The sequence below is a fragment of the Porites lutea genome, chromosome 1 (assembly GCF_958299795.1).
Source record: "Porites lutea chromosome 1, jaPorLute2.1, whole genome shotgun sequence".
NCBI classification, from domain to species: Eukaryota; Metazoa; Cnidaria; class Anthozoa; order Scleractinia; family Poritidae; genus Porites; species Porites lutea.
Window position 1 is genome coordinate 44,557,512 of NC_133201.1, and position 23,295 is coordinate 44,580,806.

Consider the following 23,295-nt stretch of genomic DNA (forward strand, 5'->3'; position numbering starts at 1 on the left):
TTAGGCGTAATGCTGTTTTGGAGAAATTAGATGCGCATCACTCTTAAACGGGTAAAGCGCGGGAAGTCGTCATTGGTTTTAGTTTGCATTTGATTGGTCGATAGGGTGGGGCGAGTTTTTTAGACAATTAAAGACCGCAATGAAGCAAACCAGTGCAATACCCGGATCATCCTCGACCCTCGATTAAAAATTACACTGATTACGAAGTTACGTTTTTAAGACACTCAAACCTTCAATCAAAGTTCGTTTAGAATAGCTCGTTCATTTGACGACTACTAGTTGAAACACGAGATCGATGACAGCAAACTTTTAAAATACTTCTTTAAAAACTTAACACTTCTTTTAAGAAGAAACCAAAACAAACATTAACACTTCTTATTATTCATTCAAAATATTTCCCCAATTCTGATTGGCTTAAAGCACACGCATAATTTACCATAACCAGTTACTGATGACCAAATTTGGAAGAATTTTATGTTTAACGAGGAAATGAAGTAAAAAATGCAGCCCTCTACAGGTTAATGCACCGTTAACCGAGAAGACCTGGGGACGAGGTTGAGTTGTTGTCGTTGTGAAAACTGAAATGGCGAACACTTCACTCGTTGCAAGAGTAAGAACTACAGCTGGAAGTAGGCGAAATAATGACTAAAAACATAGCAAAAACAGCAAGAAGACAACTCGGAGGGCGAAATCTGCTATTTGGAGAATATTTACGGAGCTGGACAAATCTAAACGTAGTACACTATCGAAGATAAACTTAACATCCATGCAGGTAAGCATGTTTTAGCTATGTTTTTAAACCAGAAATTATTTTGAATGAATAATAAAGCAATTAATGAATTCGGTTTTCGTAGGATGTGAAGAATTAAGCAGATCTCGGAGGGTGTTATCCATCTCGGCCTTTGGCCTCGGTGAATAACACCCTCCTCGATCTGCTTAATTCTTCATATCCTGCTCAGGCCTCATTAACTAATTGCTAATTAAACAAGCAGCTGATAACGATATTCTTTTCTCTATTCTTTCGTTTAGTCCAGTTCATGTTGTAATCAAGGTGATGGTTCTTATCAGGATAGTTGTAAATCATCTTGTTTAGCATGTCATAGCGCACCCCTTGATTGCTGTGCTGACAGCTTGTTTGTAGAGCTGCTTGACTTCCTGCGCGATCACTCCGCAGTCCCTACCGCTCAGTCCAAATTTTTGTTTGGCAACTTCATTCCATTCCCAGCAAACTCCCCTAAGTCCAATTGCCCTGTATGGCGAGTGTGGCAAAGTTGTAACGTTTTTCTTCAATTCATGGTCGCTTAAAGCGCCGATAACAATCCCAAGTCCCACGGATTTAAGGAAATTTAAAACACCACTACTTCTTTCGCTTAGTTTTTTCTCGAGTAAAGCGATGGTCTTCATTTGTTCCAGGTGGAGTTGTTTTAAATTATTTTCCTTGAGCTCAGCTTCTTCCTTTTCTCTTTTTACCCTCTCGATTTCAATATTTTTCTCTGACATAACACGTTCAAACTTCCGTTTTTGCTCTTCGCTTTTCTTTTCAACAGCTATCCTCTGTTCCACCGCTTCTTTCGCTTTCAATTCCAGTTCCTCAGCTTTCCTCTTCTCATCAGCAAAGTGCTGTAGATCTTTCTGCACAGCGGAAATTTCGGTTTGCAACTCACTCCATTGAAAAGTTCCTTAAAGCGTCTTCTATTCTTGCTTCTATTTCGTCTGCTGTTGGCAATGCAAAAAGTGGCTCAATTATTTTCACGCGGCTTCTCTTACAAATATTTTTCTCCAACGCAACATAATTATTCGCGAAGTCCAGCCACGAGTCCGCATTCATCGTTTCTTTAAGATAAATGGCCAATTCTACTAATCCTTGTCCGTCCATAAGACTTCCTCTTAAGGTTTTTTTTATGGGAAACGTTTTAAGTTTTTCAGCTAGTCGCTTCATTTCTTGCCAGCAGTCACTCTTTCGTAATTTATTGAAATCTTTGAAAAGATCACGTTCCACTTGCGGAATCTGACTTACTGTAATTTGGTTCCTCGGGAAGTGCTTTGCGATGGCTTTTCTCTCTTCTTTCATGCTCTCCTGGAAGGAAGGTTCCACGATGCAATCCTTTGTGTAATCTTCGATTGTTTTGCCCCCGTCAGGATCACCCAGTGCACTTCTAATAACCACCTGAAGTTTGGGAAAGTTTTCGATAGTAATGTTAGGAAAAATCTGATCACTTAAGCGTGACATGTGGAACAAAAAGTGTAGATTGTTGTTTTGAAACACCTCGCGGACAAAAACGTTCAGGCCAGAGGAAACCAAGGCTGTAAAAATGCTCAAATGAGTTGTAACGGCGTCATCACCTAAATTTGTGCCTTCAACGTCAAGTAACAGAACGCTTCCTCCTTTCTTGTCTTGTGGATGGATGATGTGACACCACACGCCACGCGTGACAGCTTCCTGTGTGTCACCTGTTTTGAAGATTTCTTCGACATGGCTGTGATTGACTTCGGACCATATGTGACCTATTACGTTGAGAGTGGTAGATTTTCCAATTCAAGCATCTCCCACAACAGCTATGACGCGAATCGGTCGTTGCAACTGCCACAGGTCTTCCAGAACAGCTTTGTTCAACTCGAAGATACCACGTTTTTTGTTGTGCTTGATGAGGATTCGTCCCGGCTTTCCTTCAGCAACTGAGGCGAAATAGAGCGCCGCAAGAAATGCTACGACAGCGTACAATCTACATAAGTCCATCTTACTACCGAGTGACTGTAATGACTGTGGGACTGAGACTTTTCCCTCTCCGAGAACCTAGTAAAGCTGGCACATTCTAATTGGTTGTCTTTACTTCGCTTCAGTTTCCCGGAAATTAAATGTAAAAACAGGCAGAGATTTCAAATAAAGGAATGTTATGTTAATTAGACCATTACGAATTTTTCTGTCATGTCGAAGTTAGTAACGATCTGTTATTTCTAATAACTTCAAGATACACTGCCAGGTTATTTCTTCATACTTTCGATCGCTTTTAACGATGGAGAAAATAAAAATTTGTCTTGAGTCGAAACAGATTTCTACAAAACAAAGAGCTCTTAGCAGAGAATGAAACAGAATCGTTAGGAGAACCCCCTTTTACGCCAGAGACCATAAGGTAGCCGTAGTCTGATAGGGAAGTTTTCCTTTCAAATCAGTCACTTTCGGTGTATGCTTTGCGCCTTGGTGCACCATGATGCGGGGAAAAAAAGGGAAACGTTGGGGGGGTTTTCCCAGAGAATCGACTCATCATTAAGTAAAATTAGAAGAGAAACAGAAACACTGGGGCAAAGTACACTATTGCAGAAGCGCATATAAATTTCCCTCATGATAATTGCAAAATATCAGACTCTTCGTGCCTGTAACTTTAGGTGCGAGTCATTAGTCGCTCGACCCATTGAAACTGTCACTGCTTCGAAATTAGACGCTGCTTCCGTCGAAACGATCTTGAAGTTACTGGTTCTTTTAATATTTGTCTCTCTCTTTTGAGCAAAACTTGTCGCAGTTCACCAGCAAAACCACTACTGAGGTTCGACGAGGAAAATGGAAAGTTCACCGTCAGCAAGGATGCTCTGCGCGTTCATACTTTCGCCCTCATTGGTTTATTCATTCCAAAACAAGGATGGTTACCCTTTGAGGGCTTCGTAGAGGCTGAGAAGTGCTTTCTTCAGTGTTTGAGACCTAAAAGGTGGACAGAATTCAGGTCTGATTGTTCGGAAAACTGTGACTGTACCGTTGGAAGGCAAAGATTCGAAGACAGTGATATCTGAAATGGTAATCGCTGGGAATATTATAAGTCGTAGAGGTATATTTCTGTTGCTCGTGCTATTTGGTATTACTAAAGATTTGTTTCTTTAATTCCCGATTTGTCAAAGAATGTTCGTAAGGCTTCAGCTTATCAAAAAATTTAGCTGTCCGTTTACAAAGGTTTAGTATTGTCCTGCCTTTTGTTTTCTTCGAACAATAGTTGTGTGCATCTAATATTATTGATGTATGGGGTTGTACGGAAATCTTGCATAATCTGTGCTTTGTCTCAGCAGTTTTTTGTCTAGTGAAACATTTTTTTTTCATTTGATCGTAACATGCATGGGCCTAACCTGGCCTTCTTTTAATGTTTTCCACTGTGATTTTGAAGGGGGATGAGGAGCGAGAGATGCAGATGTCGAAACAAAACTAAAAATTGAAGCCAAACATAGCGTCGCTATCCTTTGATATTTTTAATCCTGACTTTTCATTTGTTCAGTTTTTAGTGTCACAATAATGATATCTTATCATTATTTGCTCATTTCATTGGCAGTAAAATACAGCTAAATACAGAGACATTGGGAAAATAAACTGTTTCCTTTTCTCAGAAGTGAAAAACTTGCATATTAATGTATTCAGAAGCTTGAAGGATTTCTTTCTAGTTGCAAAAAATAAAATAATGAACGCACATGATGTCTTTTATTTTATCAAGTTGAAAACAGTGATCAGCCCATGCAAGGACATCTGACCGTCTTGGATTCTGCATCATGGATACTGCATTCTGGATTCTTTGTCAGTGGAACTTAGATTCAGGATTCCAATTATAAGTGGGATCTAGAGTACCTGACCTTTCTTCCACTTTCCAAGAGAAAAATTTCCCAGATTCCGGATTCCCTTACATAGGGTGACAGTGATCCTAAGATAAATACGTTTTCTGTCAAACCAAAACCTGTTAATGGAGCTTCTAATTACTCTAGGCTAAGTGTACATATTGTTCTTGTCAGTGCATGTTGTTCTTGTCACTATATGCTTGAAAAGGGGATTTGTGGACCAGGTGAAATAGTGGCTGGCATTGTACTATTCCAAAACCAGCTGGGTATGATTATGAAGCAGCTATAATCCAGTTCTAAAACTTTGATTTTAAAAAATAAACTGCTTCAAAGGGTGCATATATCACTATCCACTGAATAAACAGGAGCGGAAGGGACCTGCAGCGTCTTGAACATGGGATTTTTTATGTAGGGATGCCAAGGCTTTTGAAGTGTTTTGCGCCAGAGTCCCCATTAGCATAGCGAGCTTTTAGTTGCCTAGTCATGGCCAATGAGTTTTGGGTCACGTGGTCCCAAGTGAAACAGTGAAACAGTTTCCCTCCAGTTTGCCTAAGATACGTCACCGAAATGAATTGACCAAGAAGGCCTGGAAAAATGCCACACAATGACAAGGCAAGGCTTTTAGCTTGTTTAGGTGTTGGGCTGTGAGGTTGCAGCTGTTAGATGTGCTTGCTTAAATACTTCCAAAGTCAACTTTAAGCTGTTGGTTAGTCCTAGTCATTGTGTCTGTATCATGATCATATCATCAGAAATAATCAGATTAACCCAACTATTAAACTGATAATCGATGTAGTAGATTATAGTTTTGTGACCCCTGTGTGTCACTTTCAACACTGAAAATAATTTTGTAAGTGAACAAAACAGAAAACCTACCCTGCAAACAGATGGTTATCTGTCACATAGTTAAACCAATTAAACATCATATAAACTACATTAAGAGCCCATCAAAAAGATAGCACAGGTGTATTAATGTCCCTATTTGTCAACAATGTCTTTGTGAATTTTCCACAGCAATCAGTTGAACATTTGTATAAGCAATACTCACTTTGCTTTAGGTTTCTGTTCAATGATAGATGTGGCTGGCGACGACCCAAACAAACAAACAAACGAGAAACGAAACTTCGAGGGGTGTGTCGCAGCAGGTTAGGTTAGGGACTATTTTAGGGGTCGGCAGAACAAGAAAACCACGGAAAACCAAAGGTGACGGTTAACGGTGATTTAATTCCAAATTCCAAAGACCAAAATCTATAGACCAAAGATTGACCGTAAACTGAAATAACAATACAAAAATCTCTATCAATTTGGCGAAAGGGCGATACTAAGACAAGTAACGCGTAATCAACAAACTAGAGCTCGAAAAACGGTAATAAAGCGATTCTTTAATGATTAGGTGGATAACAAGACGGTAAAATCTAATTAAAGGCTACATAAACTGAAATTAGAGAATAATTCCATAAATCTGATCTCAATCCTTGTACTATAAAACAAAAGTGTGGGCGTTGCTCTAACAGACGTTCACTTGAATCCGCTTTTCGCTCATGAAACAATTATAAATCAATTAAGCTTAAATCTGTATACTTGTACAGTAACATTCGTGTACTTTTGCCCACAGACTAAAGAACGAAACTAAACAATGTAACAAAAGAAATCATTTACATATCGGTCCCGCTGGTACCAAAGGTTAAGACAAAATCACAAAAACGATGTCACGACGCGAATCCTACTTGACTTTCCTGACCAAAAGGACGCTAACGCGCGCTTTTATACCCGCGTGGGGACGCCGAAATATGTCATTACAAAACCAATAGAAAATCAGGAAAACATTGTAACTATGCTAGTAACTAGGATCAAAGCATGAAAATCACGAAATCAATGAAAGGTATTGTTCTTATGTCTTGTCCTTTACATGGCTCCCCTGAAATAATCATATTATTTCACTAAATCAACTAAATAATCAACCTAATGTTCATATAATCATGTTTTCTTTTCAAAGTTCAGTTCAGTGTTCAAGGCTCCTTGGCGGGGAATTACCCCGGATCTCACTTAGCTTTCAACTTGCATCAGTAATACCAGCTTGTGGATCGGTCGGTCAAAGTACCGTAATTGACCAGTTCTCTTTCCCTTGGAATCGAGGCAGCTATCCGCAAGAACTACCTGGACTTTACCTACTTGCCCATGCGCAACAGGGTAAACAGCTGATACAGGTGCTAACGGCCAAGCATTACGAGGGAGGCTCTCATCCTTCATGATTACAACATCATCCACTTGTAAATCTCTGCTTGGGCGTGTCCACTTCCGACGTTCTTGTAAACTAAGCTGGAACTCTTTTCTCCAGCGTGACCAAAACTCGTTCGCCAAATGTTGGACTCGCCTCCAACGCTTCCCGTAATACACGTCTGCTGGCTGAAAGACACCTGGTGGAGCAAGAACAACTTTTGACTTCATCGTTAGCAGCTGGCTCGGGGTCAAAGGACTTGGAGAATCTGGGTCTGAAATCTGGGTTACTGTCAAGGGTCGGCTGTTAACAATCGCTTCTGCTTCACACATCACAGTCCTAAGAGACTCGCCGTCTAATTGACGCCCGTTATTGTTTAACAACGACGAAAGAACGCTCCGAACGGTTCTTATTTGGCGTTCCCACACACCTCCCATGTGACTCGCTGCTGGGACATTCATTTTGAAAGAAAACCAATCGCACTGCTCTTCCAATAGCTTTGCTTTAATTCTTTCTTGGTCCATTTCACTTAACGCTTGTGCACGTTCTTTACGAGCTCCTACAAAGTTGGTTCCCTGGTCACTTCTTAGCTGGCAGATGGGACCTCGCCGACTGATAAATCGTCTAAGGGCGTTGATAAATGAATCTGTGTCGAGGGAGTCAGATGTTTCAAGGTGGATAGCCCTCGAAGCCATACAAGTGAACAAAACACCATAACGCTTCAGCTCCTTCCGGCCATCTTTAACAATAAAGGGACCAAAATAGTCGACGGCGCAGTAGGTAAGGGAGGGGCAGTCTCTAAACGGTCTTCTGGGAGGTCTGACATTCTTTGTTCTTGAACTGCTCCACGTAGTTTGTTGCACTTGACACAGGACGAGATTATGCTACTGACTACAGCTGAACCACTTATTATCCAAAATCCATTCGATCGTACTTCATTGAGCGTCATGGTCTTGCGTCGGTGACTGCGCGTTCTGCGCTCTCTAAATTAGTGACTTTAACTTCTCGTGTCAATTCTTCTTTACATTGCTTCTTCTGTACTCGCGCTCTTAAACTTCTCATGTAACGTATACACAGAGCAATTACTCGTTTCGCGCGACAATCATTATCACACTAAACTTTCTAAGGAATTTCACCGCGATATTCGCTGGTGGTTACGTTTTTTCCGGACTTACAATGGTGTGTCAGTTATTCCTTTGTTCCTTTGGTCGACTACTGATGGCATTTTTAGTACGGATGCTTGCTTAACTGGCTGTGGGGGACTGACATCTTCGCAATTTTTTCACTGCGAATTTCCGTCTGCGATGGAGGCCGTGGCTATCCTCGCTGCCTGCCGTTCGTGGGGTTCGTCTTGACAGGGCATGCGTATTATCGTCCAGTGTGATAACGAAGCGTTGGTTAGCTCTCCTACTTCTGGTCGTGTGCAAGACTCTCTGTTGGCCGTTTGTTTGCGTGCTATTTGGTTTGAGGCCGCCTCACACGAATTTGAGTTACGCGCGGCTCCTTTGTCTAGTTCTGCGAATCGTCTGGCTGATTTATTGTCTCGTTGGCATGTGCATTCATCTTTTAAAACTCACTTTCTCGCCGCACCTGGAACTGTGAATTTGCAAGAAATTGTTGTGCATCCTTCCATATTTTCCTTGTCTGATGATATCTAATTTCCTTTCTACAGACCTGGTTTTGTCCAAGCTATCTCGGGATCTCAAGAAAACACGCAAGGCTGCCTATGCCGCAGGAACTCAAAAGAACCATCGCACTCAATGGCGATCATATTTGTACTTTTGTTCACATATTGATTTAGTCTTTTTACCCGCTTCTATTCGGACTATTAGCTTATATTGTCAATTTTTAAGCCGTTCCATGACTCCCCCTTCCATTCGTAATTATCTCAGTGGGGTTAAGTTTCTTCATGTTCCTTTAGGGTATCCCTTTCCGGATCTCAGCACGCATGAAATTCAGGTCACCTTGCGGGGCATTGACAGGCTAGCTCAACATTATCCACTCCGTGCCCTCCACCCCCCCCCCCCCCCCAATTACACCCCCTTTGTTAAGCCGGTTCTAGTCAGCTTTGGTTCTCATCTCGACCCTATCGATGTCACCTTTTCTTGCGCATTTGTGTTTGCCTTTTTCCTTTTCGCACGGATTTCTAATTTGGTTCCAGACTCTTGGTGTCATATTGGTGATTATCATTGCCTTCGTCGGGGGGACATCGAACCTTCTCATTATGGGTTGTGTGTTAAGTTCTCGTGGTCCAAAACTAATCAATTTGGGAACCGTGTCTTAGAACTACCACTTCTTAGTATCCCTAATTCACCCCTTTGCCCTGTCCGGCTATTTTATCCCATGTGTGAGCTAGTTCCTGCTACTAGTCGATCACCACTGTTTGTATATCCTTCTCGTTCAGGGATTGTTAAACCCATTCTCAAACGCCAGTTTGTTTCGGTTTTACTTGCTCGTTTAGGGGCTGCCAAGGTGGTTCAGTCTCACCTTTTTCGTGGTCATTCTTTTCGTCGAGGGGGCACCTCGTGCGCTTTCTCGGCTGGACTCCCTGGGGAGTTTATTCAAATATTTGGTGACTGGCGTTCGGATGCTTATAAGTGTTATTTAGACCTTTCTATGGCCCTCAAGCTTCGGGTTGCCAAGGGGATGGTTCTCTCCCTTAGCTCTTTCTCTTCCACGTAGACCAATTGTTTGGCCGGTTTTTGGCGGCGGAGAGGTTATTGTTCTCATTGGGCAGCCACCCCTGGCTGCGTTTCGGGGGTGGTAGTTGTTTAATTTCAATAAACCCTCTCTCTGTGCCAAACAGTTTGTCTAGACTGAATTTGTAGGGAAAGTGGGAAGGAAGCACGATTTTACTCGACGCGGAGGGAACTAACTTAGGCGACAACAAAAACACAGATTTGCTCAGCATCTTCACCATGATGATGTCTTCCGGTTTGGCTCTCTTTGCCAGGGAAGGAGTACAAAATCATAATGTAGTCTTTCACGCTTGAGCGAACAGATTTGGAGAGATGATGCAGAGACCATCAAGGCGTTTTCACAACTACTGGTGATCATAAGAAATGCACTTGCACCATCCCCAGGTAAAACTTTGCAGAGTCAAGTTCAAGATGGAAATTGCGGAGAAACAATTGCATGGCACTTTCCTCGAATTAACATTAAGGTTCGAGACATTCCCTTCGTGGACTCGAAACGATTGCGTAACTTAGAAAAATTTCCGAGTGATGATTACGCAAATGTCGTATCCTCTCTAGCCTCTGATTTAAGACGTTTTCCTTTAAAAAAGACAATTCATGGAGCAAACATGGACGGAGCAATGATTGCTTCTTTCGCTAAATGGCTTGAGATTGTTCTCAATCAAAATTCATGGAGTGGATTTTCAAATGCATATACCGCCCACGAAACGGAATTGTGCGACCGTTCTTACCAAAACATGATTGAACCTTTTCTGAGAAATGATTTGAGTCGCATGAACGGAACGGAAAGAACGAAAATCACAGATAAACTGGATGAAGTTATAGCCCAAAAAGAAGAAATGGCAGAAAGAGAGAGACGCCTTGATGAGGAACGAAGGAGAAAAGAAGTAGAGGAGAAAATGGAAAGGGAAAGGGAGGACCAGCGCGGTAGAGAAGCTCGTGAGAAAGGAAAGAGATTAGAGGAAGAGAGAAGGACAAGAGCGAAAGCAGAGGAACAACGAAGAATCCAAGAAGAAAAATTGCGTAGGGCAGAAGAAGAGAGAAGAAGCTTGGAAGAAGCTGATGAGAAAGAGGAAAGCTACATAGCAAAAGCTATTTTTGGGGACGCGCTCTTGTTGGGAATTTTGAGCGACTCTCGACTGAAAGAAAACATCACAGTCGTGCCGCATTCAGATTTCGAGCAGATTGGTGTTCGTAGCTACAACTGGGTATGGTCCGAAGATGCCGTAGACCTTGGCATGAGTAGAACAGGGCATGGAGTTATCGCTCAGGAAGTGGAGGAACTGTACCCGTTGACCGTGGTTAAGGGTGACGATGGGTACAAGAGAGTCGACTATGAAGGCTTGAAACAAATGGTAATGGAGAAGAAAACTGATTACTGATTAACCGCGCAATGTTCTGGAACCAGTAGAAATCAGAAGTCTTATGAGTAACATGTACTGGAGACGAAACAAATCATTGAATTATTCGGGTTTCTTGATTGGCAAATTCATTGATCACCGTAAGAATAAATAGAATTTGCGTATTATTATATGTGTATTATTTGTTCAGTAGAAAAAAGTAGAGTTTCATCGTCTTTCCTAGTTTTATCATAAACGTCAAAGTTCGCAACTACCAGACGTGTAACTCTTTGCTACGGAATGAATTGTTTCAAACGAAAGATGCAAACGGTTCCCTGATTTTTGCTTTTTTGAGGTCATTAAGACTTGAAATGATTCGATGAATGAGGACAGTACACTACGGTGAACACTCGTTGCGTTTTTTTGGACCCCTTCTATGGAGAAAGTTAAGCTCCGCTGACCGTAAGAGATCAAGCTTAAACAATTTTTAAACAAAGCATTAACAAGAAAGATCCAACAGTTTTAGTAGACGGAGAAAGGATTTCGACGTATATGTTTGGTTTTCCATTTACTCTCGCACACAAAAAAGACATACCAGGATGAGTATCACAGAAAAAAACATGCTTTTCCTTCAAGATTTTACCGTATTTGTATGCACTGAATCGCCAAGGTGACATTTTTTTCATTTGCATGGAATTTTTGTTCGAGTTTGAATCAGAAAATAACCCAGTCTTTATCATGCAAACGTAGGATGGCATGATCATCATGGCTTTATGCGTTTGTTTAAAAGAGAAATGTAATCGCTTGTCTTACAATGTGGTCACTTGGGATGTGGATCGCGACGTTTTAACTGCATACTCCCAGTGTTCTTCAGGCGATGAGGTCCACTGAGTACGCGTCACCTATATGCTGTTGTGCTCAGCTGTAACTGGATTGTTTGAAGCCTTTGTTTCTTTCCTTTTCTTGAATTTCTTGAGAATGTGTTTCAGCAACGTTAACAGTTGAATTTGAGGCGGGGGTAGTTGGTTGCAAACCGGCATACCGGCAGTCGTGTAGTTCGTTTAAGGTTTAAGTCCCAGAACAGCTCCCTACATTATCCATCATCTGAACTCCGTTCTTGAGATAATCAAATGTTACTATATGCAATAAGTTCGGTGTCGAATTGCAGTCAACTCTTTTTTAAGATATGATCGTTGGAGCAGAAAAAGTGTTTCTTTGAGAGAGGTGGTCAGTTGACTTGAGAAAATCTTTGCAAAGAGCGAAAACTGATTGAAGGAGCTCGAGCACTCGTCCTCGATGAGACGTTTTTTAAAAAGGATTTAATTCAGATACCAGACGGCTATTTACAACGTGGTTGTAAAAAAGAGGGGTTTTTTTTTCGATAGAGCTGGGATCGTAGAGAGAGAGTTGCATGACTTAGTTACTGAGTTGACTGGAACTGAGTTTGAAAATTTAGACTTGAAGAGTAAATAAATGACGTCTTCAAATCTTTAGAATTTTTCGTTATAACCGTTCAGACCAATCCTGTGTCCAACCTTTCCGCAAGGTACACTGCGGTTTTGTAAGAAGTCCCTCCCCAAGAAGCTCTCATTGAAGACTTTGTTCTCCCATTCGTCACTTCATGTTTCCACTCCGTTCATAGGATTCATAAAGGTCGTTGCATATGGCTACAGTACTAATATGACTGACTAAAGGACTAATTGCTTTAATGGTTGACTGACTCACTAATTGTCTGATTGACTAACTGCTAGATTGACCGCCTGATCGTCTGATGTCTGCTTAAATAACTGACTGACTGACTGATTGACTGGCTAACTGACTGACTGACTTAGTGCGTGACTGACTCAACGACTGACTGACTGAGGAGTGACTGACTGATTAACTGACTGACTGGCTGGCGGATCGACTAATCGACTGATTGACTGCGGACTGACTGACTGACTCACTCACTCACTCACTCATTCACTCACTGATCATGGAGTCACTGACTGACTTACTGACTATAGCCTGAAGATTATTCAATAAATTAACGGCAAACCAACTCGAACACGTCATCGACGTCATCACGAAAATTAAAATGATCTCTTTTTTAAAAAAAAGCAACAAATGTTATGAGAAAGTTCACAATGTGTTATGAAGACATACCACGACAAATTTTGCATTCTGTTGTTCCTTTTCAAATTTGACAAATGCTCGCCGGTCCCGAAGATAGGAATGTAATTTGCAAATTTAAACCATGAAGAGAGAAAGTGAGGTTATTGTAACAATTAACCACTACTGAAGAATTTATGAGCTTAATCGAAGGGTTCATCACTTTTAAGTATTCCGTCTTGAACATTGCAAACCACTTTATCCGCAAAGTGGTGGGATAATTTTTTTTTATTATCCGAGTTGATTGCGTGAATTGGCCACTGTAAGGAGATTCTAAAGCTGACGGATTTACTTTGACCAAGGGCTAACGCTATAAATTCCATCTTTATATTCTCTTTTACGGTCACCAATTCATTTAACCAACTCACTTAGGAGCGCGGTTTATCCTAAGCAAATATACTAATAACAACAACAATAATAATAATATTAATTTATTTCTAATTAGGCGCAAGTTAACATCTGAATATGATCAAATGCGCCTCAATACAACTATAACTACCTGTTATAATTACAATAAAGTATACTTAAGAATACCTAAAATTTAAAATCTAAACTTTATCAATCTAACTATAACAGACAAAAACCTTCCTCAGTAAGTAAGTCTTTATTGTTCGTTTAAAAACCAAAAAGTTATCGATGTCTCTGACACTTGCAGGCAGACTGTTCCATACTGCAGGGGCAGCTATTTGGAATGATCTGTCACCCAGAGTTTTCTTTGTTTTTCCCATGAGCAACTGCAATAGTAGTTCTTCAGAAAATCGAAGCTGGTATTTATATTTCTCCTTTAATCGAACTAGATTGCAGATATAGGACGGCTCAAGTTGATATATTGCTTTAAACGTTAAAACTAAGATTTTAAACTCGATACTAGGCAACGGGTAGCCAATGAAAAGAAAATAAGACGGGTGTAATATGATTAAACCTCGGAGTTGAGCATACGAGCAGGGCAGCACTATTTTGAATGCGTCGTAACTTACTCGTCTGCACCGCGGGAACTTTATAAAGAAGACTATTACAGTAATCTAAGCGGCCTATAACAATGGAGTGAACAAGCGTTTGCATGGCATCATTGTTGAGGTACTTTCTGATCCATTTTATATTGTAAATATGAAAAGACACAGCTTTACATATCTTATTAATGTGTGGTATCATACTCGGGGTCTGGTCAAACCATGATCCCAAGTTCCTAACTGAAGTGACGGGAGCTATAATGCTCTCACCCACACTAAGACCATCAATGTTCACTTTACCAGTTGCTTTCTGGTGCCTATAATCATGAACTCCGTCTTATTATCATTCAGGCGTAGTTTATCCTTGATCATGCACGATCGTATAGCCTGTATCAAGAGAGGATAAAGGGGACAGAGAAGGCATCCCTCATACACACCCTATTCCATAGGTAATTCGTCTCGAGTTATTTTTAGAATCGGCATAAAGTTACCTCGCGCGCTGCGTGGTTTCGCATGACTGAACGCCGTGCAAAACATGTCGGGCGAAAGGCAATGAAAGCGTAAAGAGATCGAGAGCATTCCTGAATATTGACGCGAAATGAGTCGGGGCTCACCTGGGAAAAAGGAATCGCTAGACTCTTTGACAACCCGTGAAATCAGTTTAACTCGAAGTTATCGCAACCTCAGCGCTTTAATAAAATGAGAAATTTCGCCTGCCTATTGAAGTCGGTCGTTTGTACAATAAAGCAAGTAGGACGCCAAGTGTTATTGTTGTTGAATAATAAAAGAATAAATATCAAACCAGAAATTGCTCTCTTCAAACTGCAAATTATAAATGTTCCTGAGAAAATATTCAGTGTGTTAAGGATTTTCCTGCTGTACTGTTAGCTCTATACAAGAGAGGAAGGGCGACTCTTTATTAATTTCCGTTTCGCTGACACAGCTTTAGCAGAAATCTCTCTGTAGTCGTTTTCGTCGACAAAACGAATAGCAATATCGCTCTCCGCGTCTTCCGCCATTTTGTTCTGCGTCAATTCTTGAAGGACTCGTGGCTCTGAGCGTGGGTCATCCACGCGGAACACATTCGCGCTACGTGATTGGCCGTTGTCTAATCCCCCTTGGGATCTGTGGTCTTAAAAATAACTCGAGACGAATTACCTGTAGAATAGGGTGTGTAAGGGGGATGCCTTCTCTGTCCCCTTTACCTCTTTTGCCTGTACGCATTGCTCCATTGCCTCAACTGCATCGTTTTGCGAACAAGCCGCGTCAGCATTGAATGATAGATACAGCTGAGTATCAGCTGCGTATGTGTGCGATTGTAGTAGATAGTTCTTAATAACCTCAAAAAGCTTGATGTGAAGTATATATGAAATAATTCATTTTTTGAACTGCGGTTGTAGATGAAAGTGAAGAATGATCATCGCAGTAAATTTTCCAATTTAAGCAATTGGAAAGAAGAAGCCTGAAAAAATCAGGGCTTCAACGGGGTTCGAACCCGTGACCTCCGCGTTATCGGTGCGTTGCTCTACCAACTGAGCTATGAAGCCACACATTGGGAGCGAGGTCAATTTATTGAGTTCATGTCTCCCGTGAGGAGTGAAATGATGTGAATTATATATGAAATAATTCATTTTTTGAACTGGGGAAGGAACGCGTGACGAAGCCCTAATGCATGGTTTTACTTGTTACCATCCCCCACCCCAAGGCAACCCCTGGGACAAGTCCAGCACTTCGGGCCCGGGGGTGGGGAATTTTTTGAAGCGGTTCTGTCCCTGGTGAAGGGGGGTGGGACAAATAAAAAATATCTCCTCTTTGATTTTGCGAAGTATGTGTTATTTCTCGCGCGGTTTACACGATGACTGCGGCCCTCAAGATTACGTACTTTTTAGCAGAAATTTGTTGGAGAGTGGTTTGGGAGGAATATCTTATCAAAATTAAAGTCTGTATTTAAATGTATGTTTTAAAATTTGAAATGAATGTGCGTATTCGGTCCAGTGTTCTTATGAAGTGTTCTATCATAGCCTGCGTAGGAGACGCTTGGAAGTAGTGGGCACAAGAAAAAACGGGCGCGCGAGAAGGAGACACTTTCTCGCGCGCGCCCGTTCTCTCTTTCGCCCACTACTTCCAAGCGCCTGCTACGCAGGCTAGTTTTATCAAGGAAGCTCTTTTTAAAGAGTTTTTCTTCTTCGTTTTCGTTTTCAAATTTATTGTTCATGTTTTAACTACATTATGACATCCATTACCGTACTGTCAATAAAACCAGGAAAACGTTCATAAAAGTAGTGAAAACGTGTCGTTTTGCTTTTGTACGGATCAAGAAGATGTTTGCAAAAAACATATAGGAGGTCGATCGGGAGCTCGGGGGTGGGGAATTGCCTCCTTCTGCGTGCCCGTGGATGGGGAATAGACCTCCAAAGAAGAAAAAAATTGCAATTCCCGGAGGCGTGCCAAGGGGTGCATGGTTAAGAGCAAAATTGAACCATGCATAATAAGAAGGGCTAACATGGCAGGAATCCGGCTATCCAGTAGTTGAAATATGTGCTGTGGTATGCAGGCAGTGCGTTGGAGTATATCTGGCTGAATTCTTTAAAACGTGGCTGCATGCAGGCGTCAAAAATTTGTGGGAGGCTATGCTCGGCTTGCCGTCCTGATCGGCACGGTCAGATAGCCCAGATAATGACCTTACGCTGAGTAATAATAATTAACAATTATTGGACGAGGTTGAGCAAAATATCGTGTTTTGTCTGTGGCGAGCACATCAATTATTTGCCGAAGCCAAAGGCTGAGGCAAACAACCTCGTCCCCAGGGCGCTTTTCCAAATAATTGATCTGCGAGACACTGACAAATCACGATATTATGCGATAACCGAGTTCAATAATTGTTTTATCATTCGATCACCGAGTTTTTTTTTTTTAATGAATATCCTCGGGAAGCGAGGGGATCTGCCATTTTCACGCAAGAGCGATCTCAAGAAGGAGAAAAGCATGGTTTCCTTTACGCGTGTGCAGAATATTATTTGCAGCCAAACACAGTTGGACGGCATTGCGCATGAGCACACCATTATTTGTACGCAGTTATTTGCAGGTCACGTGGTGGGCTCTTGGCCAATGAAAAGAAAGAAAAATTTGCTTCGAATGATGATAGTCTTTATTGAGATAACTTTTTCACATAAAATACGGTTTTCAAAAAGGATCTCAAAAATTGCAAAAAAATACAAAATACACAATTCACGAAGACGTTAAAAAGCTAAAATATGTCAAAACTATTAAAAAGTACAAGATATTACCTCAAATTCATTTAAATTACAAATTTAAAAATATTACGTTTAAAAATATTTAGATGCACGGATTGTCTGATTGCCTAGCTCGCGGAGTTAAAATACTTGATAGCACGAAATGCAATCAGTTGTTTTCCACAATTCCTTTTGACACTTGGAACTCTGAAATTTAGCTTAGTTCCAGCTTGTTCTAGTGTTATAATCATGTTGTTCTTGCAGTCTTATGAAGTTCATATCATGCTCAACAAGTCCATTTAAACACTTATAAACATAGATACATCTTCTCTGAAAACGCCTTTTTTCTAATGAAGAGTGGTAAGCGTCTGCGTAGTAAATGAATAAAGAGGTCTGTCTAAAATTATTTTAGCAGCCTTATTCTGTAAGACTTGCAAACTGGACATTAAGGTTACATTATCATCATCATCATCATCAATCTTTATTTATACTCGAAATCGTATCATTTTACATGGTCTTCCTAGGAATCGTGTTTAAAACTAGACTAAAATACTCTAAGGAACTATTGACTATAATGTTAAAAATACAAAACGTTACATTATCAATAATAAGAGTTACAATGGGTCATGGTGTATTAAAATAATCTTTCCCATGAATTGAAGTTTTAAAAACATTTAAACTAGGCAGTTTTCTAGAGGGAATCTTGTTCCACAAAACAGATCCTCTGTAGTGTAGGCTCCCTTTTGCAGACTCAGTTCTGGGTCTGGGGACATAATAATTTAACTCAGAATTTCTAAGATTGTGTGAATGTACATTTGAGGTGTTGGTAAAGATCCGCCTCAGATACGACGGGGAAAGATTATTATGGATTTTATACATTGTCACAGCCAACTGTTTAAGTGTTACATATTCTAGTCTTTCCCAGCCAAGCTCATCCAACAAAACACTTGAGCGAACGTCATAGTTAGAAAAGGTGAGAATTCTAGCAGCCCTATTCTGCAGCTTTTGAAGTTTGTCTGCTAGTCCCTTATTGATATTACCCCATACAGCACTACAGTAATTAAAATATGGCATTATCAGTGCGTTGTACATATTCACTCTAGTATCGAATGGTATAAAATAACTTACACGCTTTAAAGATAGCAATACCAGCGGATATTTTCTTTTAAATGGTATTAATATGTGGGCGCCAGTTCAAAGATTCATCAATTTGAACTCCAAGGGATTTATGTTTAATTACTCTTTCTAAGGGTGTATTATTGACTCTGACTGTGAAGTCACTATTTATTTGGGATAACTTAAATTGGCTCCCTATAAGCATGTATTTAGTCTTCTTAACATTTAAAGTTAATTTGTTTGCTGACAGCCATGACTAAATTAAATTCATATCATAATTCACTTTATGTTCAAGCACACATGGGTCTTCTGCAAATGTGGTAAGGGTAGTATCATCTACATACATTCTGGGTTTTGAAAACAAATTACATGAAGGGAGATCATTAATATAAATAGTAAATAAGAGAGGGCCTAAAATAGACCCCTGTGGAATACCCCATGTTATATTACAGAAATCAGATTGAACTCCATCAATAAATGTTTGTTGCTTTCGGTCAGATAGATAGGACCGGAACCAGTTAAGAGATTGAGAACTGACCCCATAGAGTTTAAGCTTTCCCAGTAGGATAGCATGATCCATGGTATCAAAAGCTTTTTTCAAGTCCAGGAATATCACACCATTTAAGAGATTGTTGTCAATATTCCATAGCCATTCATTCGTAGCCTCAAGTAAAGCTGTTTCAGTGGAAAACATAGGTCTGAAGCCAGATTGTGATTCAGTTAACAACTCATTGTTATTTAAATATTCATATAATTGGTTAAAAACAACTCTTTCAATTAATTTACTTACTACAGGCAGAACTGAGATAGGTCTGCAGTTGTTAGGATCAGTCCTGAGGCCCTCTTTAAATATTGGCGAAACTCTAGTTCGTTTCCAAGCATTTGGAAATATTCCAGTGGTAATTGAAAGATTTATTATAAAAGTTAAACTGCGAGTAACTATGGGAGACGCTTCTTTCGGGAGATGTGCTGAGATGTTATCAAGACCACTGGCTTTATTACTCGGTATTTTCTGAATTAAATTGAAGACCTCCTGGCATGATACTTTCGCAAAATTAAAAATGTGTTCTGTGGGGGTAATATAATCAGTAAAATTACTGGATGTATCTTTAATTTCAGAGGCTAAGGAAGGTCCTATTTTGGAAAATGTATGTTGAGTATATTACTGATTTCAATGGGGTCAGTACTTAGAGTATCCCCAGTGTCCAGCTGAGTTATCTTATTAAGTTTAGGTTCATTTCCAATTAGTCTATTAATTCCTTTCCAAGTATTCTTTATGTTTCTGCGATTATCTTTGAAGAAGGCATTGTAATAGTTCATTTTAGCATTCTTTATTTCATAATTTACCTAATTCTTCATTTGTTTGTAAGAAGTCCAAATGCCATCTGTTGGGAACCTTGAGGCTAATTTCTTGAGTTTGTCTCTTTGAAACATTAGCCTTTTTAGCTTCGGAGTAATCCAGAGGGAAGAGATTCCTTTCACTCTCTTTTTCTTTAGTGGTGCATGGTTATCAGCAATGTCTAAGAACATATGTTGTCATATATCCCAAGCAATGTCAGGGTTATGCTGCTGTTCAATCAGACGCCACGGGACCATAGATAAATCAGTTCGAAAACTGTCTGGAATAAAATTTTTAAAGCATCTGCTCGTTACAGTCTTTGGATTTGATTTGGGGATACAAATCTTTCCTTATTGCATACACCAGACAGTGATCACTGATTCCGATATCTTCGACTCCGAAAAATTCCACGGATGATTAGTTAAAAACAAATCAATAATAGATGATGTGAGTTGTGTTATACGTGTTGGCTGATCAATTAATTGGCTATACTGGTAACTATCACAGATATCTAGTAGTTTTTGTGTGCTGCAGTCTGGTGACGTTGCACCAACATTACAATTTAGGTCACCGATAATGTCAACCTCCATATGATATGAGTCGAATTTTTGCAATACATCTTCAAATCTGTTCATCAATTCAGTGGTGGACCTTGGAGGCCTATACCAAGTGCACACAATAAATGGTTTTGCTTTCGGTTTCGACACTTGGATACTGATCAGTTCCATGTTATCATCCGGGAGGTCAAGGAGACGATTATAATTTATTGAGTCCCTAATATAGAGGGCCACACCACCCCCATTTCTATTTCTATCTTTCCTCTCAAGGGTATATCCAGGGATACTGACCTCACCATTTTGAATAGAGCTGTCAAGACGAGTCTCATTAATAGCTAGTATATCAACTGTCTTGGGCAGCATATAGATCCCCAAACACCAGAGTGTGGGGTAGGACCGGATGTTATTTTTTGACACCACCATAACACTAAAAAGCAGTGCCCATCTGATCAGAGGCTTTAACTGAAAAGTAACTTATTTACTTTCACCCGAATCAGCTCAATCAGGCCTACGGCTGATAATAATTATCATGATAATTGCAGAGCTCAGGGGAATGAGCAGACAGCCATTAAGGCCCTTGGGTGGGGAGGGTGAATTCCTGGTACCAAAGTCATATATACTGCGCAACCTCAGAGACTCTGTGAAGCCACGTTTTTCACTTACGAAAAATGTCTACGCATAGAGGCAAAATCCCCGCGAAATGTTGTCAACATAAAAGAAGAAATGGCAGCTTTTTTTGTCAGGTTTAATAGTGTTGTGGTTTTGTTGCCACTGTGAGAGATCGAAAATTATTTTGGTCGAAATTTTTAGTGATATGCGTTGTCTAGTAGATAATCCCTGAATTGTCAGACAAACACTCTGGCTCGATCCATTTAACCGAGATCGGCGTTGCGATCGCTGGATGCGAGGAGAGGACATGCTAAAAAGGTGGGTAATTTTCTCCTTTTACGTTTAGTGCAAGTCTCGTGCCACTCGGTACAACAAGAAATTATAAAGCAGTGGAAGAAAAATTCTTGGGCTTTGTTTTGCAGTTGGTATATGAATTAGCGTGTACCGAGTTGCACGGAAGCGGCAGTTTTGTGAAACGTATAGACCCTTTTTGTGCTATAAATCGACACGATTGTGTTCTACAGCTTGGCTGCCATTCGGTTTGCCCACACTGCAAACATTTAGACACCTTTGAATTTTTATGCGTGGTTCAAGTTAAACGCAACATAGCACTACACAACAGAAAATTAAAAAGCAGAGGGATAAGTTTCATTTAGCTTGCACCTAGTTGCAGGAAAGAGGTAGCTTACCGTTTCGGCCTCATTTTCATTTATCAAAACAAAAATATTCTGTCTGCTAAATCTGAACTCGCATACACAGTTTATCGCAGAGGTTTGCGCTTGGTTTAAGTTAATCCTGCCCGTCGGTGCAACGGAAAATTATAAAGCGGGGAAACCAATATTCTTTGACTTTGTTTTGGCATATAAATTAACTTGTACCGAGTGGCAAGGGGGAGCGCCAGTTTTGTATTAAAAGCATACTGTCCCACTTTTGATGCTTATTAAAATTCGACGCGATTTTGACCAATCGAACAATTCATTTTTATGTTGAACCTGCTGTTATAGGACTGTGTATATTGGACATTTTAGGCTTACTTTCGAATTTCCAGAAGGTGATAGTCTTGTAAAATGCTAAAATAGACCCTTTCGGTTATGAAAAATTTTATTTTGATCGAACCAACTAAATGTCATGCTAGAAATTTTCTGTTGACACTGTGTAGGGCTGTCAAGCCTGCAATTAAAAGGATCGACGATCCGATTAAAGTATTCTGTTAAAAATTTGATTTGGAATCATCCACAACAGTCACAAAGGTTTGGGTTCTCTGTGTTTTAATACCTCTCTGCTTGCTAATAACATCTTCATCTTCATCTTCTTCATCTGCTTCTATCATCTTCTTTTCCTCGTATAAATGGCCCTAATGTCAGGGGCACCCAACGACAATTTTCGGAAGAATATCTGTTCGGAAGACGATTTGAGATCTAGGATTTTTGAAACATTTGTTGTAAAATTTCTTGCTTGCCTGCCTCTCCTAGGATTTTCGAACATGTAAAAAATGGTATAATTGCCTATTTTTAACGGATTTTTACCCTAAAAAGGTCACCTAGAATTTTCGGGAGCCTTTTTTCTGGCTGAAATTTTCGAAAAAGTAAGTTTTGATCCCTATTATTTTCGGATCACTAGACTTTCAGTTAGGAAATGCGAACAGATAAAAAATTTTTAGGGGATAAAAATATGCCTATGTCTACCGTTTAAATACTAAAATACGTTTAACAATGCTATGTTTAAGTGGTTTTGAACTATATTCTCGTTGGGTGCCCCTGTAATGTGTCTTTCGTTTGAATGGCTTCTCTGGCAGGCAGCACTGTTTCTAAATTTCCTGTCTAAACATTTAGGCGTAAATGTTAAGTGAAAGATAACCAGCTGCGAAGGAATCATCTTTTCAACGGTATAAGATATAGCAAATTTTCTGAAGGTAGTCACTCCCAGAATTTACAGAATTTAATAGCTTGGGTTAACATTTGACATTTGTTTTCTTTGGTCAATGGTGTTAGATAAGTCAACTTTCAGGAACTTCTTTGGAGACATAGGTGACTCATCACTCCAACTACAATTTAATGGTGTGTTTATGTTATATAAGGAATATGCTGAACACCACTAATTATAATCTAATCACCACAATCTATTTTTCCAGGAAACTATTTAAAAGAACCTAAATAGCCTAAATTTGTGCTAATTTCCACTAAGGGGGGAAAAATGCAGGTTCTTTGTCAGGGGTTTTTATTGCATTAATTATTATTTTAACCCCGAATTTATTCAGCCAAGTCCTGATAAATGCGTGGGTTTACTACAACAAATATTTGAAGAGGTTGTTACTCAGTGAAGAATTAACTTCATACAATGTATATAAAGTATAGTTTCTTTTTACTGTTGAATCAATAAAAAAGGCAGTAAAATATTGACATATACTTATTTATTTACTTTTTTCACAGAAGATAAACTTGATCCCGAATCAAACAAAGTGCTGCTAATTTGGCAAAGTATTCTGATAATACATGTGTAAGA

The 23,295-nt window shown here is 39.9% G+C and overlaps 1 protein-coding gene, 1 non-coding gene and 2 pseudogenes across 2 annotated transcripts; 1 reads left to right on the plus strand and 3 right to left on the minus strand.

Moving 5' to 3' along the window:
- Positions 1-1,089: 1,089 nt before the first annotated feature.
- LOC140930448 (uncharacterized) lies at positions 1,090-2,737 on the minus strand (annotated as a pseudogene).
- Positions 2,738-6,630: 3,893 nt separating this feature from the next.
- On the minus strand, positions 6,631-7,497 carry LOC140930456 (uncharacterized). The gene has a single exon (XM_073380151.1). The coding sequence runs from the start codon at positions 7,495-7,497 to the stop codon at positions 6,631-6,633; it is 867 nt and encodes a 288-aa protein (XP_073236252.1).
- Positions 7,498-9,145: 1,648 nt separating this feature from the next.
- On the plus strand, positions 9,146-10,880 carry LOC140930464 (uncharacterized; annotated as a pseudogene).
- Positions 10,881-15,413: 4,533 nt separating this feature from the next.
- Positions 15,414-15,486, minus strand: Trnai-gau (transfer RNA isoleucine (anticodon GAU)). Its single transcript has one exon. It is a non-coding gene; the product is annotated as a tRNA-Ile (tRNA).
- Positions 15,487-23,295: the final 7,809 nt, after the last annotated feature.

What these genes read in the sequence shown, in the direction of transcription:
- LOC140930456 (XM_073380151.1), bottom strand. Translation starts at nt 7,497, where the DNA reads ATGGCTTCGAGGGCTATCCACCTTGAAACATCTGACTCCCTCGACACA.